The following is a 16,982-nucleotide window of genomic DNA, read 5'->3' as shown; positions in this document are numbered from 1 at the left end:
ATTCTGTTTGTCACTTTTCCATCTATATGGTCACAGATGTATTTACATGTCAAATCAGTGAAACAAGCTGACACTGATACTGAGAGGGAGAAATAATTGACAGTGTCAGGTTGCTGGTTCAAATCCCTCTGCAGGTCTGTGCACTCACACCATATGAGTGCAGTCCAGCAGACTGACTGCATGGCGCCCCCTATACAGCTCAACATGGAACTGCAGGAGAAACAATGACAGGCTGTAAAAATACAGGCTAAATATGATAACATGATGATTATGTCACAGGTGACAACAGTCCACAGCACAAATATAAAAAAACACTCACTGAATCACAGCAAACCTCATGTACAAACACTGCTCCTGTCAATTAGTGACAGTTAAATTTGAATAATTTAAAGAGAAAATACATTACATTAGATGTTGATAAAAACAAAATATAATCGATAGAAGTTCAAAGTAATAAATCTACAAGTGTAACTGTCAGATGATCATTTAATTTCTTTACAAATGTTTCTCTAAATGAGTTACATATTACATGTTTGTTAAAACACTGTTGATTATTGCCCCTAAGAAGTAAAATTAGCTTTTTTCTTTTTAACATCATCTTTGAGTCCAGGGTGTGTTCAGTCCTCAGTCTTCATTACGTCTTCAAGCCAGTTAGTGGAACATTTTAATGCATTTTTATACTCTATTATCTGACTGTTATTACACTATTATTATGTGTTACAGGATCTATGTCAGTAGTACTGAATATTATATTATATTATGGTCTTTCTTTCATTAATTAATTCTTTCCTTCTGTCTTTTTTCTTTCTTTCTTTCTTTCTTTCTTTCTTTCTTTCTTTTAAATGTATTCATTTATTAACATTTTTTCAGACTAACTTGTGGCATTTTAATTTATGGTAGTGTTCAATCAGGTCAGTTTGCAGAATTTAACCACAGAGGCCTTCACTTAGCAGGTTTTCCTTGTTTTATTAAATGTACTGCTTTGAGTGCATTTAGTTTAAATATTTTTTAGACTACTTTAGAGTGCAATATTATTCTCATCCAAATATCCAGATATCCAAAATAAAATAGTGGAAAAGATGAATGTTGCATGTGATGTTTAATGCTATAATCTATAGCCACACGTACGTAAATGAATATCAGGAGTGTATGAGTGTGTGTGCATGCCTCCTCAATTCAGTAATAATTAATAGGAACCTTATCTGGCTGCAATGAGATAAAGAGGGGTACATCTCCATGGTGACAAACCCCCAGGCCTGCAAACAACACACACACACACACACACACACACACACACACACACACACACACACACACACACACACACACACACACACACATCTCCTGCTGGGTTGGACTGAGAGTCTGTGAATGAGTGAGTGTGAGGTTATCATCAGAGGTGCAGCATGCACAGGTCCTACCAGCCGTTCAAGCCCGTCACCAACCGCTATCTGCAGCAGCGATGGGACCAGAACAACTACGAAAAGCACCGCAGGAAGGTAGGAGGATGAAGATAAATGCGGAGGACTGGGTGGGGAAGGACTGCTGGTCCTGCAGGCTCATGTGTTGGTGATGGAGGGCTGCTGAAGGATTGGCTTCCGATAGAGATGGAGTCTTGGCTTGGAGGAGCAGAGGGTTGGGGATGGATTAGTTTTGGTGTTGGACTTGTGGGTTGGAAATGAAGGTAAGTGTAAGATTGGTGGGTTTGACATAGAGGATTGGTTGGTAGGTTGCAGATGGATTAGTGGTGGGAGGTGGATTGGTTATAGTGATGGATTAGTGCGCTGAACTAGACATGATGTTAGATCAGTGGATTGGAAAAGGAGAGCTGATGGTTTGAAGGGTTAAACTTATCTAAACCATGTATGGGATGAACCCATATCTAATACAGGTGGCACTCAGGCCTGTTTTTGGTCTCCACCAACTCCTGAGGGAGATATCTGTCTCTTTTGCTCTTTAATGTTTCACTGTGTTCACCAGCTAGTCTCTAACTGTGTCTGCCTGCTGTTTGTGTTCAGTCAGCTTTTTTGCTAAAATCAACTGCCTGCTGAGGCTGGAAACAAGGTTGAATAGAGCGGTGAGAAGCTGTAAAACCAAACGAGCCAATGAGCTAAAACACTAAAACACATGATAGAGCTGATACTTATAAAATAATTTTGTATAGCGGAGGCTAGTGGAACAGAGACTAGCTTAAAACGAAGGTGAACACAGACTACAGTCACTAAAGTAACGGTACAATTACTTCATTAACAAACACAACATCACAAAATACAACAAGCCTATCTTTAACAGCGCATTCGCAGACTAACGTTAAATATTAACATTAATTGTGATCCTAAAATTAATTGCTAATATTAGTAACAAACATCTATATGAAAGACTGAAGATAAAGTTCTATCTTCCCAGACCTGAACATTTCACTCTTTGTTTGTCTCTCTTGGATTTTTATTTCACTTACAGCAGATTTTTATTCACTCATTCTGAACGAAAAGGAGTTAAATTGACCTGTAAAACTAGTAACTTGTTTGTGACCTTCCAAAAAGGAAGTGATGCATCTCACGTATGGGGACCTCAGTCTGGATCCACTGGCTGTCAGATCTTAGGTCAGTAGGTGGACCCTCTCGGCATTTTGTGATGAATAAACGTGAACTGCACAAACAAAACAGTGTTCAAATTTGTACAAATAAAGAAAATGGTACATTGCTTCCGTCTGAATGTACCGAATTTGAAAAACCTGAGTGTACATATAATCTGTAGATTTAGCAGGTTTGAGTTGCTGTACTTAGGCAAGTTAGGCCACATCCACATTGAGCTTACCTGTGGTTTTCTGTCCAGGTGAGCTCTGCCCTTCCAGAAGTGGACACTAAGGGCATGAGGACACCAGCTCACGTCCAGCTCAAACTCAAGAAACTGCAGGTTAGTGGACACACACACACACACACACACACACGCACACACACACACACGTGAGGGTTTTAAATGTCAGAACACGATGCCATCACAATCATCATCTCTTCAATTTGTGTTGAAATTGAAACAGCGTTGAGTCTCAGAAATCACATATGAGTTGGAAAGAAAACTGTCTTCTGGTTCTGGTGCCTTCATTAAAGTAATCAGTGTGAGTTAAATGTCATTCAGCCTTAATGAAGTGGAACGTGAAGCCTTTCGAAGTTGAAGATTTGTCCTTTGACTGTCAATCAATCCACCAACTTTCATTCAAATCAGGCCAGTGTCGGAGATGTGGTGTTTGACTGACAGAAAGAGGGTTCAGCCTGATCTTTATGAAGTCTGAAATGTCCTCTGTCTCTGTTTTAACTCTTGGTTTTTATGATTCAGCTGCAGGATGAGCGGCTGTCGATCATTGACAGAGACAACCGCCTCCTGGCCTCCAAACTGGCCGACATTGTTTGCTCTAAAGGGCTGGTGGACCATCGGAACCATTACCACCTGAGGAGGTAGGAACCTACTGACACATAACACACAACATACTCATGTCATGTCATGTCATGTAATGTCCTGTCTTGTTCTGTGATATTCTGATAGTTTATCCTGTCATGTCATCTCATGCTATGTCAAGTCCTGTCTTATCTTGTCATATAATGTCATGACATGTCATGAAATATTACTGCAATGATGATTATTTCCAATTTTCATGTGATCAGCAACACAGGCAGCCAGAGTATAAACAATAACAACACCTTATTTATATTTAACTGTATATTTCACAAAGGTGACATTTATTCTATGACTGAAAACCTTCATCCAGCTGTGCTGTTTGTATGCTGTCATGGTGACCTTGTTTTTCTTGACTCAGTGTTAAAACTTCCGTCTCCTCCCACTGAGGTCTTTAACATTGCTAAGATGATGCCAGTGTGCCTTGTTGGACCTTTAAATAATTGATGTGACCAGTCCTGCTCTGTTACGGTGTTGAATTATTGATCTGGATGTGGATGTGTGATGGTGGTGACAGTCTCTGCTATTTATCTGCCCTCACACTGGGCTGTAAAATATTTCTTTTGACAGGAGCTGTAAAGCTTCTCTGAAATCTTTTATTCTGTGACTCAGGGTAACTTAAAGCTGCAATAAATCCACTGCAACAACCAGAAACAGTAACAAAATGACTCTTGTTTAGTAAAAGAAAGTATTACTTTGGGTGTAGAACAATTAAGTTGTTAAAAATCTATCTCCTTGTGCTGAGTCAGTGCTTACAGTGGACCTACCAACCTGACTTCAAACTTAAACCTGCAATAACTTGGGGGCAACAGAAACAACTAGTTGGCACAACACACGACACGTGGCATCACCTTTTTGAGTTGATATGTCGAACTCGTCAGCAGACAGTTGCTTATTTCCGCATTCAGCAGTTACAGAGCAACATGGTCATTAATCTAGAGTCGTGTTTGTGTCAACTGATAAATGTAAGTCCAATATTCTCTCTCTTTTAGCTCTGTTTTTGGTCTCTACCAACCCCTGATGGCCCTTTAGCAGCTAAATGCTGCACTATGTTCACCAGCTAGTCTCTAACGCCGTGTCTACACAGGGTTTGTTCAGGCACAGTATTGAGTGTTTGGACCCAACACGCAATCACTGTGTTTATGCCAAAAAAATGACTTGAAAATAGACTTGAAGTGTAAAAATAAAGCATTTATGCACATATTGAGTCATATATCTGAGGCTGGACCAGACAGGAAATGTGCCTGTGGTTTCGTCTTGTGGTTTTGGACTTTCTTTTTGGTCATTATAAAGTAAACAAAGCTTTATGGCCTTCAATGCTATCGCAGGCTGATCATCTCCTCATAGCCATCAAAGTGCATTTCACATAAATGTATGCTGTATCAATACGCCTCTGAAATTAATCTTTCTCCTTTCACTCTTCTTCCTCTGTGTTTCCTCCTCAGTCTGAATGCTGACAAGAGGAGGGAGGAGCTTCTACTGGTCAGCCATCAGAATCAGGCGATCTACCAGCGGATCACGTCTCGCCAGTCAGAGTACCGCCGCCAGCTGTGGTTGGATGACTGGGAGAGGGTGGAGCATCGGCGGAACGACATTTCCCGATACTCCAGAGGGCTCGCAGATAAACAGGTGAGTCCAAACAGGGAAATATGTGACAACATTATGATTTCCTCACAGCTTTGAATATGTAATGTGCTGGTAAAATGCACAAACACACACCGACACCATACAAAAATAATCTCCCACAGACTTTTTTTTGTTCTTTGTGTCTTTGTAGAGATGCATTATGGGTAAAACTTCTGAATCTTTAGAAAGAACCCAACACATGTTACACATAATCCACTAAACAACATTTTCACATTAAGATTTCAACCGATTTTCAACCTCCCATTCAGTTTTCTTCACAACAAAATGCACCACAGAGTGAGTCAGCAAGCAGCGAGGACCACTTATGAAAGATTTAAGTTTCTGGTGGACTGAATGAACTCTGAAGTGGCTCTCACAGATTCATAAAAGGCCTTTGAGCAGGAAATGCAGTGGATCGATCTACAGCGCTCCTCCAGCCTGATTGTTGTGTGTCAGAGATAATGCACTTCAAACTGGTTGTAATCTCAGGATGAACCCTGAAGCGGAGGATGTGTGATCAGCGTTGTGTGTTTGTGTCTGCAGAGGTCGCACAGGAAGGTGAAGTTCGCAGCTGTGGAGGGCAGCGAGCGGTCGACGAGCTGCAGCAACACCGACACTGACGGGACCAATAGAGAAACCTGAAACACCAACAAACACACTAAATTAGACAAACTATCTTCAGCTAACTGTGCTATAAAAATATCCCAAATTTGACATGCATGGCTCAAAAACACACAGATTTCAACTACAGCAGAGGTAGAGCCATCAGTCTGCAGGTACTGACTCCAATCAGTAGGTGCACCTGCAGTCTGTCGGCTCTCCATCCCTGAAGTATAGCATCAGTTAGCACAGGAACTTGCTAATATTTCAACATTCAAACTGCTTCAACATTACATGCTAACCATGAGCATGTAAATCTGCTAATGTCAGCATGGTATCATGCTAACGTGCTTAACTTTGTGTCTGAACTTTAGCATGTTAAGATGCTAATATGTTCATGTTTTATTGTCCTTATGCTGTTTGTTTAGTCACTCTCCCTCAGTCCTCCACTTTGGTCCAGACTGAAATATCTCAACAACTATTGGATGAACTATTGTGATGAAATGTGGTTCAGACATTCATGTTCCCCTCAGGTAATAACTGATCCTCTGACTTCTCATCTAGCGCCACCATCAGCAGCCTGACAGAGCTGCTTGCAGGGCTGTAGACTAGTTTTGATGTGAGTTATGTGACTGTAAAAACGTATCTCCTATTGGTATTAATAAAGTTCTCTATTATAACTAAACCTATACACTAGTGGGTAAGATTTAAGAACAGGAAAGATCTCCCTCCATCTTTAATCTATCCAACAATTGTTGATGAAGCATGCTGTTATGTCCCATGTCCAAGTAGTCTAGCCTCGGAGATGAGGTGTTTTTGTGGTGTATGCTTATTTAAATCCAATAAAAAAGCTCCTGGTTTACTGGCTAAGAATGAATTCTATCACATCCTGACTTTTGGAGCCACTTTATCTTACTCTCCATCATGAATCTGGTCTCATCATCTTGGGAAAGGAGCATTATGTGCTGTGTCTCAGGCTCGACCACCTATCTGTGAGAGTGATAAATGGAGTTGTCAAGTTCTCATATTGCTTTATGCACGGTGCCCTTTAGAAGCACAGAGGATATAAATCCACAATGATTAGACATGATGGCACATTTCAAACCAATTAAATACATTTTTGCGTTAATAATATGCCAAGAAGACACCAATATATAGGCCTCATGCTGTTTTCTCCACTAGGTGGCAGTAAACACATGTCTGCTCTGCGGCGTCTTCTGTGGTAATTAAAGCTGAGACTGGGTGAGACGGAGGGAGAGAGAGAAGATTAATGACTGCTCTTACAAGGACAGGAAAGTGTTGGAGTGAAACTGTGCTTATAAATGAGACGAGCTCCATCCCTCAGCTCATTTGGTTTCTATTATCAGAATCTCATTAAACACAGAGGCCAAGAAAATGTGCTGAAAGTTCTGCAGAGACACAGCAACAGGGCCTCATATACTATCATGTCCCATTCACAATATATATTCTGTATAATTTAACATACACACTAAACATTCAGTCAATATATGCGCTACAAAAGTCTATCTTAAGAAATAATACTTTTATTAAACTGAATCTGTTTGGATTCAGGAATGTTGGTCGGACCACACAAGCAATTTGATGACATCACCTTGGGCTTTGGGAAATTATAATGAGCATTATTTACTATTTTTTGACATTTTATAGATGTTTAACCAATCAAATAATCTTCAGATTCAATAATAATGAAAAAGATTGCTAGTTGCAGGTGATCTTCCAACTTTTTTATTGTCATTGTGCTCTTTTCCAGCTTTTAACCAGCTTCACATTCAGACTAACCACAGTTTGATAGTTTGGAGCAGCTGAAGGTTCAGTGTCTTGTAACCTTATAAAACGTGACATTTGACAAAATAAATGGCAGGTGATATCACTTAGGTTGATCAGATGGTCACTGATGAGCATGGATGGAATCCAAATCTGAGTTTAACACGTGGACGCACCTGCAGGATTTATGACATCACGACTAGTTTGGAGCCAATCAGGGACCAGTATGAAACTTACACTGTGTGATGTGGAAACTTGAAGCCTCCAGGTCACAAACACTGAGACAATGAAGTAGGAGACATCTTGTGTCCAGCTGTTAAACTTTAGCAATCAACAAGATTCAGAGATTTGGGGTTTTTACATTCTTAATCATTTTTAATCATCATATCAGGCATAAATTATTATTCAAATAATTCTATATTTTTAAAACATGTCTGGAGGGGATCTTTAAGTGTTCTTATCATAATGAGCATAATAACTGATGTTCTTTTCCATACACACACATCAAGAGCAGTTTGTGATTCAGTATTTTGCTCAATGACACATCGACATATGAACAAACACCGAACCAAACCATCAAACCACATCATTAATGACTGATCATTGAGTGGCTGCTCAAAAATACATACGGTATCTGATAAAAAAAAAAAGACATTAGGCATCCCAGGAAAATTTCATCTCAGACTGACGACTACAAGCAAGAACATCAGGTGGAGACACTTCTTGCTTTGAGGCACAAAGAAAGAGAAAGCTCACTTTCTCCAACTACACCAAGTTTTACTACATCAGACTGAAGCAGCAGCCTTCAGGTCCTTCTCTTTTCTGAGTTGAGGATTTGTGATTGTGACAGTTTGACAGTAAAGTAATGAAAAAATCGCAGAGAGATTGCAGGTCAGAATAAAACCAGGAATGTCACAGATACATGGTTTACATTTCAAACCACTCAACCACTAGGAAAGTACATATACACAAATACTGTACTACAGCACAATTCTGAGGTACATGTTAGTATTTTAACTCTTTTAATTGTACTTTGTACTTTTTACTAATTACTTGATAACTTCATTTACCAGTCACTTTCCAGATTCAGATTGATAATACAAAACATAATCAACAAATAAATTGTGCATTAATTAATGCATCAAGAATGACAATATATATTGTTCTGAGATGGGCCACTTTTAAGTAAAATGCATTTTTACAGTATTTTTACACAGTGGTAGTAATACTTTGATCAGAGAACTTCTTCCACCTCTGACTACTTTAAAACAAGTACTTTAAATGTAGTTTAATCACTAATTTAAGTGTCAAATTAATGCTGTCAAATTTTTGCCTACAGCATCATTTCAGCTATTTTCATAGAATACAGTGGACATATCAGCTTGTGGAATATTTGTTAGATACTCCAAGTACTGCAAGTCGATTTATATAAAATCTCCAGCCCCTAACAAACAAAAATCAGATATATCCCACATTGTGTCCCACTCAAACATCCTCAAAATGCTGTTTCACTGTGACGTCACAAGAGAAATCGATTTAATGGATCACCATCCCACTTTGTAAACCAGAAAACATTATGATAATTTCTATTCACATTGCAGCAGAAATGAAGGGGTCAGTGCGATGAGAGAGTTACATGTAAGAACAATATGTGGAGTAAATATATGTGAGGTGGAAAAGCCCTTTAACGCCGTCAGTCTGTCCTGATGCCGAGCTCCACTGGAAGTCTCCTCAGGCCAGGACACTGGACCATCTGGGAACAGTTAACCAGCGTCTGTAGCCGGAAACCAGACCAGCTCCCCCCGGCACCAAACACTGTGTTAATAACCATTACTCTATTCTTTTCAAAGCTGAACTGGTGACATATAAAAGAGCTATAAACATACTGTACATATATATATATATATATACATTTATATATGTTTGCATCTGTTGCATATTTCCTCAGAAACATAACCAAGCAGAGCAGACAACAGTGTTATTGGTTTATTGGAGAGCAGTCGTCCTTCCCTGTTTTACAACGTTTCACTTTATTAAGATCAGAGGGGGCAGCACACAGACCTGCTCCACCAGCTTTATTAGAGCTGCTCTCTACAAACTGTAATGCAAAACACAGTAATAAACAGAGAACCTGCGACTGAAATAGATAAAAGCAGTTTGTGGAGTTGTAATTGTCAGCTCCATCTATGAATGAGTTACTGCTGCAACAAATAAAACAGCTGACGTGATCTACACGACAGGTAAAGGTGAAACAGTGAGCAGGACTTTGGACTCATAAAGGCTCCAAAGATCAATGGTGGAACGCTCAAGTACTGTACTTTTTGAGTTTTATTTCCAGTATTATATACTACTTTATACTTCTACTCCACTACATCTCGGAGGGAAATACTGTACTTTTCATTTATCTGACAGCTTTCGTTACTTTCCAGATTCAGATTCTTAATGCTAAATATAAATCAACTAATAAATGATGATGTAGTATTACAGATGAAACCACCAAGCAGTATATAAAGAACTCCACATTTACAAGCTGCATCATTAAAGTGATCACATTAATGCATCAATAATTATACTCCAATACTATAATCTACATTATTCTGAAATGGGCCATTCAGCATGATGAGTAGTTTACTTTTGGTACTTTAAGTATATTTTGATGCTGATTCTACAGTGTGGTATTACTACTTTTACTTGAGTAAAAGATCTGAGTACTTCTTCCACCTCTGCCAAAGATACAGTCCATTTTGACAATTCTGTAACTGGCCTATTTTGTTTCATTGTCTTTTGTTATGGTGTGTTCCACGGCAACTGTGCACCAGATTAAAATCTTCTTTGACCAAAAGTTATGTCACTGTTATCACATTCAAGCCTATAAGGCCGGAGCAACACTGGAGGAGGTTTGATATTATCAAATAAAACTGAACATTTGTCTGAGCAACAGCAGAGCTGCAGTTGAGTTCTGAACTGAAACTGAGTCCATCAGGATTTTCTCAAAACACAGGAGAGTTCAGCTCTACTCACTTCATACTGACACTTCCAAGTCCTGCTTGGTGTGTCTGTTGTGTGTCTTTATGCTCTGGATGGTTTTAGACCACAAGATGCACGATGCAGTAGAATATGAAGGAAAGAAGGCCGAGCTGGGGAAGACAGAGGCTAAAATTCAGCAGATGATCCAGAAGGGACGACTGAAGATTCAGGAGATCAAATGCTCAGATAGCAGATGGTGTTCAGGTCTTCACCGCTCTGAAGGAGTCTGTTGAGAGAAGCCAGGCTGAACTCATCGACACGATCAAAGACAAGCAGGGAAAGACAGAGAAACAGGCTGAAGGCTTCATCAAAGAGCTGGAACAGGAAATCTCTGAGCTGAAGAAGAGAAGCACCGAGGTGGAGCAGACTTCCTGGTGCATTTGGGGGGCAGAATGGAGGTGATCAGCCTGGACAAGCACTAAACATATCCATGTACATGGATCGGTTGAATAAAACTCTGTTACATCATATCAAGTCATGCTGTGTCATGTTGTGATTTTTATTATGTATATGTATATGTATATATGTATATCATGTCATTTGTCATGTTCATTCAAAGTATGTTAAAGAGCATCTTAACACCCACTGAACATCTTGTCTTTGCTGACCTCCGGTGGTTGATGTCACGGTGTACTCCAGTTCACCGTGACATCACTGTTGAGTGTGGTTACAGGTGCAACCATAGCTACTGTGATGTCACCCATTGGTTTGTGGACTACCGTTTGAAGCCTTCGAGTTTGGCGTTTTGTCTGTCGCCATTTTGTTTTTTTGGAACCAGAAGTGACCATATTTGGACGAGAGGGTGGAACTGGGGAACTGAGAACCCAAAGACAATATGTACGTCTACCTACACCGGCAACCTGACTGCACCTGGCTCCTGGCTACGCTGTGCGAAGCAGCTGCAAACAAAGTTACCTTGTAAATGTACTTAATCGAAAAAATGAACAGCCGACTCCTAGAGTGTCTTTTAGTGTAATCAAACACCGCTATCACAAGGTAGCCACGCCCTAAAGCATACCCTGCATTATTTTACTGTAAACCATAATTTACAAAATTAACCTCATGCTATATATATAGACTTGAAACTAGTGATTGAGACCATAAACTCATCAGGAAAATATTTACTGAGGTAATAAATCAAGTGAGAAGTAGGGTCATTTTCTCATAGACTTCTATACAATCTGACTTCTTTTTGCAACCAGTGGAGTCGCCCCGGGCTGGCCATTAAAAAGAATGCAGGTTTAAGGCACTTTCACAGTGGCTTTACTTTTCAGACCTGGAGGTTGGTGCTTGGGGGCAACAGAGGACACTTCTGACCACAGCCAACCACAGCCATCAGTGTTGCTGGGTGAGGTCAGAGCTGAAACAGACAGGGCAGCAAAACACTGACTTTAGATGAAACTCACAGGCCTGATGACACTTTTTGCAGTTATTTTTAAAATGTCATGTTAATCACCCCATAATACTTTTAAGGTTGTTAAGCTTGTTAACTTTGGGTTGAATTAAAGAAACAATGCATCTGACTGCTGCATTCTGGGATTGACGGTGATTGATTTAAATGTGAAGAAAAGTTAAACTTCCAAAAAAGGTGACATATTTGATCCTGATGAAGACTTCATTACCCAGAGTAACACCTTCACAATGCTTGTGTTGTCCAACCAACAATCAAAACCTCAACATTATTAACAATACATTACAATTATTAAAACCATTCAAAGGAAAAGCATCTGCACATTTCAGAAGCTGGAACCAGGAAATGTTTTTACAGGAAAAATGACTTAAATGATTATTAAAATAATACATTTTTAATTCAGTTTATACCTATAACAAAATATTATATCTTATAAACTCTTCTTATGTTTTGTGCAAAAACTTTATTAGTAAAGTAACTAGTAACTAAAGCTGCAGTGAAGTAAAAATTATTACCTAACATTTGTGCTGAAGTACAGTACTTGAGTAAATTTACTTAGTTACATTCCTCCACTGATGATGATGATTAACTGACAATTGATGGAGATTCCTCCTCCTTCCTCCTCCTCCCTGTTCTTCCTCACACTGTGGTCCTCCAGACAGCATCAAGCCCAAAGCTCCATTTTCTGTTGGAATGTAACATTCAACCAACATCTGCCATCTTTAACTGCTTTTCATTATTATTCAAGTTTCCTTCCGCCTCATAACTTGCTGTCAGCTGCTCTTTTTTAATGCTTCCTTTGTCTCTTTATTCAGGCTACGGCCCGTCCTGGTCTCTGTAGCTGCTGCCTGCATGAACACACATTGTGATTAAGCTAAAGTTAACACAGCGGAGATTATCTGTCACCTCGAGGCTGAAATACTTAAGTTTGTGCAGTGCTACTGTATCTGTAGGCCCTGAAGACGGCGATGAATGAATATTCATGGTCTGCAGAGGATGAACCCACATCATTTTGATGATGCCATGACCTTTCCTCTGGTGTCAGTGTTAGTGTTAGTTTATGGATAGTTGTTAGTTAGCTAACTGTTAAATAAGACATACACAGCTCCAGGCTTGAAGAATAGAGGGTTTTCTATGTTGTACAGATTTTAAAGCCTCTGAGACAAATGATTTTGGGCTACAAATGAAATGACTTGAGTGGACAGATGTTTTTTTTTCTGTGATGAACGTGTTATTTTTCCAATATTCAGTGGAGCTTGTTGAGTGTCAGGAAATTAAACAGCTCTGTTCAGACGTTCATTATGGCAGTATTTTTAGTCTGCAGTCTGGTTATTTGTTTTGTGGTTGAAATGATCTCAGAGCAGTTTATTCTCTTGGCTGTGACATTTTTGTGGCTGTTTGTCTGTATTTGTCACCAAGTTGTTGTGAATCAGTTTGTCTCTGAGTGTCTGACTTACTTCATGTTCATTTTGCTCTTTTTGTTTTGGTCTGTCTGAGTGTGTTACAGATGACAGGACTTTATATTTTCTACTTTTCCTGCACATTTATGAAAGGTTTAATCCAACTAATTCAAGACTAACTTGGTCACAGTCCTCAATCACATTCACTTTAAATAATTCAACTCTTGAACAGTTTGTTGTTGTTATAAATTCCAATCAGACAAAACCAGACAAAAGACATGACACTGAACTTAAAATGGTGGACATGTCCATGTGACATCACGTTATGTGATGTCCACAGGAAGAGGAAACTGGCACCAAACTATTAAATAGACAAATTAGATGATTGGTTTTAGGGATTTTATTTTATTTTCCTAAAATATCCCAGATGCTATTTGCACCGGGGGTGGAACCTGACTAGACTGCGACTGTTTCACAACGTTAACCACGTGGTTAATGTTAGAAAGCCTTTCCTTAGGTTAGGAAAAGATAATGTTTTGGGTAAACCCTGAACCCCAAAAGCATTAACAGTCTCCCAGGTGAAAGACCTGAGTTTGATCCTTTCATCCTGCTGGCGAGAGGACAGGTCAGCTCCCACCTGTCCATCAGTCCGTCTGTATGTACAGTACATGTGTTGGACAGTAACAGGGTGTTGTGTTCACTGACTGACCCTCAGGCTGATTTAAAGGTCGTTTTACCGTCTGTTTCACTTTAACTCCGCTGCTTTGACTCTGACTTTCCACTTGTTATTTCCAGCAGCCTGCTGCCGTCCAGCTCTCAGCACTGCAGTATCTTTTTATTGACGGGGAGGGAGCTTGTCTGTGTGTGTGTGTGTGTCTATTACTCTCATTGTTGGAACAAAACGATGTAGACACAATTACATCTGGGGACAAGAAGCTGGTTTTCACAAGGTTAACCATTCGTTTTATGGTTCAGACTTGGTTACTGGTTAAGGTTAGAATTACTCAGGTTTGTGTTTCGGTCAGCTCAAAGTGTGTTTGTGTATGCGTGAGTTGGCAACACATTATATTAGATCCCCCTATTTAGTTTATTAATGAATTTGTCAACAATTATAACTCCTCCTGTGGACACCTGTAAGTGGAAGCTTCTGCATTAACAGATAATGAAGGAGAATAATAGTAAAACACAGTAGAAGTAATACATTTCTTCATGGGAGAAGTTATAATTGTTGGCAAATATTGTACATTAATGTACTACATTATATTGTGTAATAAACTACTTAAATGTTTGTATACTGCTCATAAACACTAAATAGGGGGACTTAAGGTGAAGGATTTCCAGAACAGCTCCAGGACCAGCTGTCCTCCCACTTCACAGCTCTATAATATAGTTATTAAGTGATCATACAACAGTTTTAATGATTTATAAACGTATGGATAAAAAATAGATATTTAAATGTATTTACAACCACTGTACTGTGTTATGTGTATTAAGTATTAACTGTTAATACTAATACTCGTCCAATTTAAATGCTTCGTGGAGGGAGTTAAGGTGTTACCCAGGGGCTCCTCAGTAACCTCCTCTCCAGGGTTATTGGACTGATGTTAACATCTGGTCTTCTGTGTGATCACAGACACAAATGGAGGCATTTCCTGTTTGTGCACCAATCGGGAGATTAAAGCTCCTGTTTTGAAAAGGAAAGGTGAGGTTAAAGGCTCTTTAAACACCAGAGATCTGTGTGCGTGTGTGGAGCAGACACATCAGGGAGGAGGAGGTATGTTTACTGCGCTCCTCCTCCTCCTCCTCCTCCTCCTCCTCCTCTCTCTCCTTCATCAGAGCAGCAGAGTTAAGTACCAACCCACCAACACACACACTCACACTCTATCTGTCTGTCTGTCTCACTATTTCTTTTTGCAAACACACTCATGGATTATTTCCACCTTCTTCTGCTGCTGTGGACCTGCAGCCTCCTGCCAGGTGAGCAAGTGAGCGAGCGAGCGAGCAACACACAGCACAGATCAGAGAGAGAGAGAGAGAGAGAGAGAGAGAGGGAGAGAGAGAGAGAGAGAGAGAGAGAGGTGAAAGGATGTTTATGTCAGGCGGGTGTTGCTGATGGATAGTTGACTAAATGTGAGTTTCAAGCCTCTAAATTGGACGTCCTTGTTGGAAACCTGTTGCCATGGCAACATATTGATTACAGTATGGAGAGTACAGTTGAGGGTTGCAGTGCAGGTCCACATCCATGTTCACAAGATGCACAGAGGGACATGAAAGGTGCCATATGTTGCTTATATTTTACCTTGTTTTACACTTGAAGGAGCATCGAGGCTTAGGGTAGAAAAAATGAATATGATGATCACTTTTGGAGTGATCATTTATTCATGTCATTCGTATAGTGCATGGATTAAAAGTCTTATTTTGACACTGCATGGTCCTTTAGAGTTACAGCCAACAGCTGGTGAAGTACTCACACCCTGACAGAGTCTCCAGCTTCACTAACAAACACTCAAACAGCTTTATCTGATGTTCTGTGTGTTGTCCTCTGACACTGACTGTGTGTCTGAAATCTGAGTGTGAGCGTGTTTTCATCTGCACATGTGTTTTTGTTTCTATGGGGAGATCTTTAAAGCAGAGCACGTGGGTTTGTTCAAAGCAATCGTAAGCCTTAACAACATTTATTGGCCTCTGTAAGACTTTAGAAACATTTAGACGCCTTTCTAAGCCTCTAAAAGCCTTTATAGTAAGAGTTTACAACTAACTGTGATTTGACAAGCCTTTGTCATCAGTACAAGTGGATTAACTGTCACTTGTAGTGTAGCAATAAGAAGTTCTGTGTTGTGTTGGTGGTTGAAAGCAGTTGGGGAAGTGGAAAAACTGTCAAACATCCTTCAGAATTCATATTCAAATCGGTATATGTTTATTAAATAAGACTTATAAAAGTTCCCTTGAGGCTCCAATGTTCCTTACACCCAACAGAATGAGCAACATATTGATGACAGTTCATTCTTGATCTTGGAAACAGCAGGTGACAAAACCCTCTCAACTCAAGGTCATCTTACTTGCTTATTCTGGCTTTCAATGAGGTCCCCATCACCTGATTGAGTTCGCTGATGAGGACCGTGAGATCAACAACATATTGATGGTTTTTGCTATTTTTAAAGCATGTGTGGCTAAAAGTGTAAAGTTTGTCCTGACAGGTGATGTTCATCCTCTGGGGGGGGGGGGGGGGGGGGGTCACTGAATGTCACTACAATCTTCCCTTTTTTCAGATATCTGTTGCACACAGTTGACAGTTTGAGAGTGGTGCTAGAGAAAAAAGCTTGTATAATGTCCTCAATGGAAAAGGTTCATCCTGTGAGGAGCATGAATGTGTTCAGCAAGTTAAAAGTATAATTTGTGAATTAAGATCTCAGTAGGCTTAAAGCGAACAAGCTCGCTCAATGTGTCGTTTGATGATGTATAAAGGCAAAACTGTTTTAGCTGTTTCAAACGGCCACACTTGAAGGAACAGCGTGAAAAGCCGTCATAGAAAAGAGGACAAGATTAAATTATATGTACAAAGAGGAGCAGCACTTCTGGATTAGAGGTGTAAATTACGTATCACTTTGATTCAAATCGTTTCGTTCAGTTCAGGTCAAAGATTTGTAGTCACTCACAATTCAGTTCTTTCACTTTTTTAA

At 39.7% G+C, this 16,982-nt stretch overlaps 2 protein-coding genes across 2 annotated transcripts in view; both read left to right on the top strand.

Moving 5' to 3' along the window:
- The first annotated feature begins 1,406 nt into the window (after nucleotides 1-1,406).
- Nucleotides 1,407-5,721, top strand: LOC139286234 (uncharacterized protein CFAP97D2). The gene is made up of 5 exons (XM_070906973.1): nucleotides 1,407-1,499; nucleotides 2,836-2,916; nucleotides 3,337-3,455; nucleotides 4,899-5,082; nucleotides 5,623-5,721. Exons 1-5 carry the CDS (start codon nucleotides 1,407-1,409, stop codon nucleotides 5,719-5,721), a joined length of 576 nt encoding a protein of 191 aa, XP_070763074.1.
- A 9,506-nt stretch (nucleotides 5,722-15,227) lies between these two features.
- The window catches only part of itga11b (integrin, alpha 11b), a 34,671-nt gene continuing 32,916 nt past the window's right edge, over nucleotides 15,228-16,982 (top strand). The window contains exon 1 of the mRNA XM_070907260.1: nucleotides 15,228-15,279. Within this exon, the coding sequence (XP_070763361.1) occupies nucleotides 15,228-15,279 (52 nt within the window). The remainder of the gene's footprint in view (nucleotides 15,280-16,982) is intronic.

This window comes from Enoplosus armatus, chromosome 6 (genome assembly GCF_043641665.1).
Source record: "Enoplosus armatus isolate fEnoArm2 chromosome 6, fEnoArm2.hap1, whole genome shotgun sequence".
NCBI classification, from domain to species: domain Eukaryota; kingdom Metazoa; phylum Chordata; class Actinopteri; order Centrarchiformes; family Enoplosidae; genus Enoplosus; species Enoplosus armatus.
Note: the sequence above shows the minus strand (reverse complement) of the source record. Positions and strands in the feature narration are given on the sequence as shown.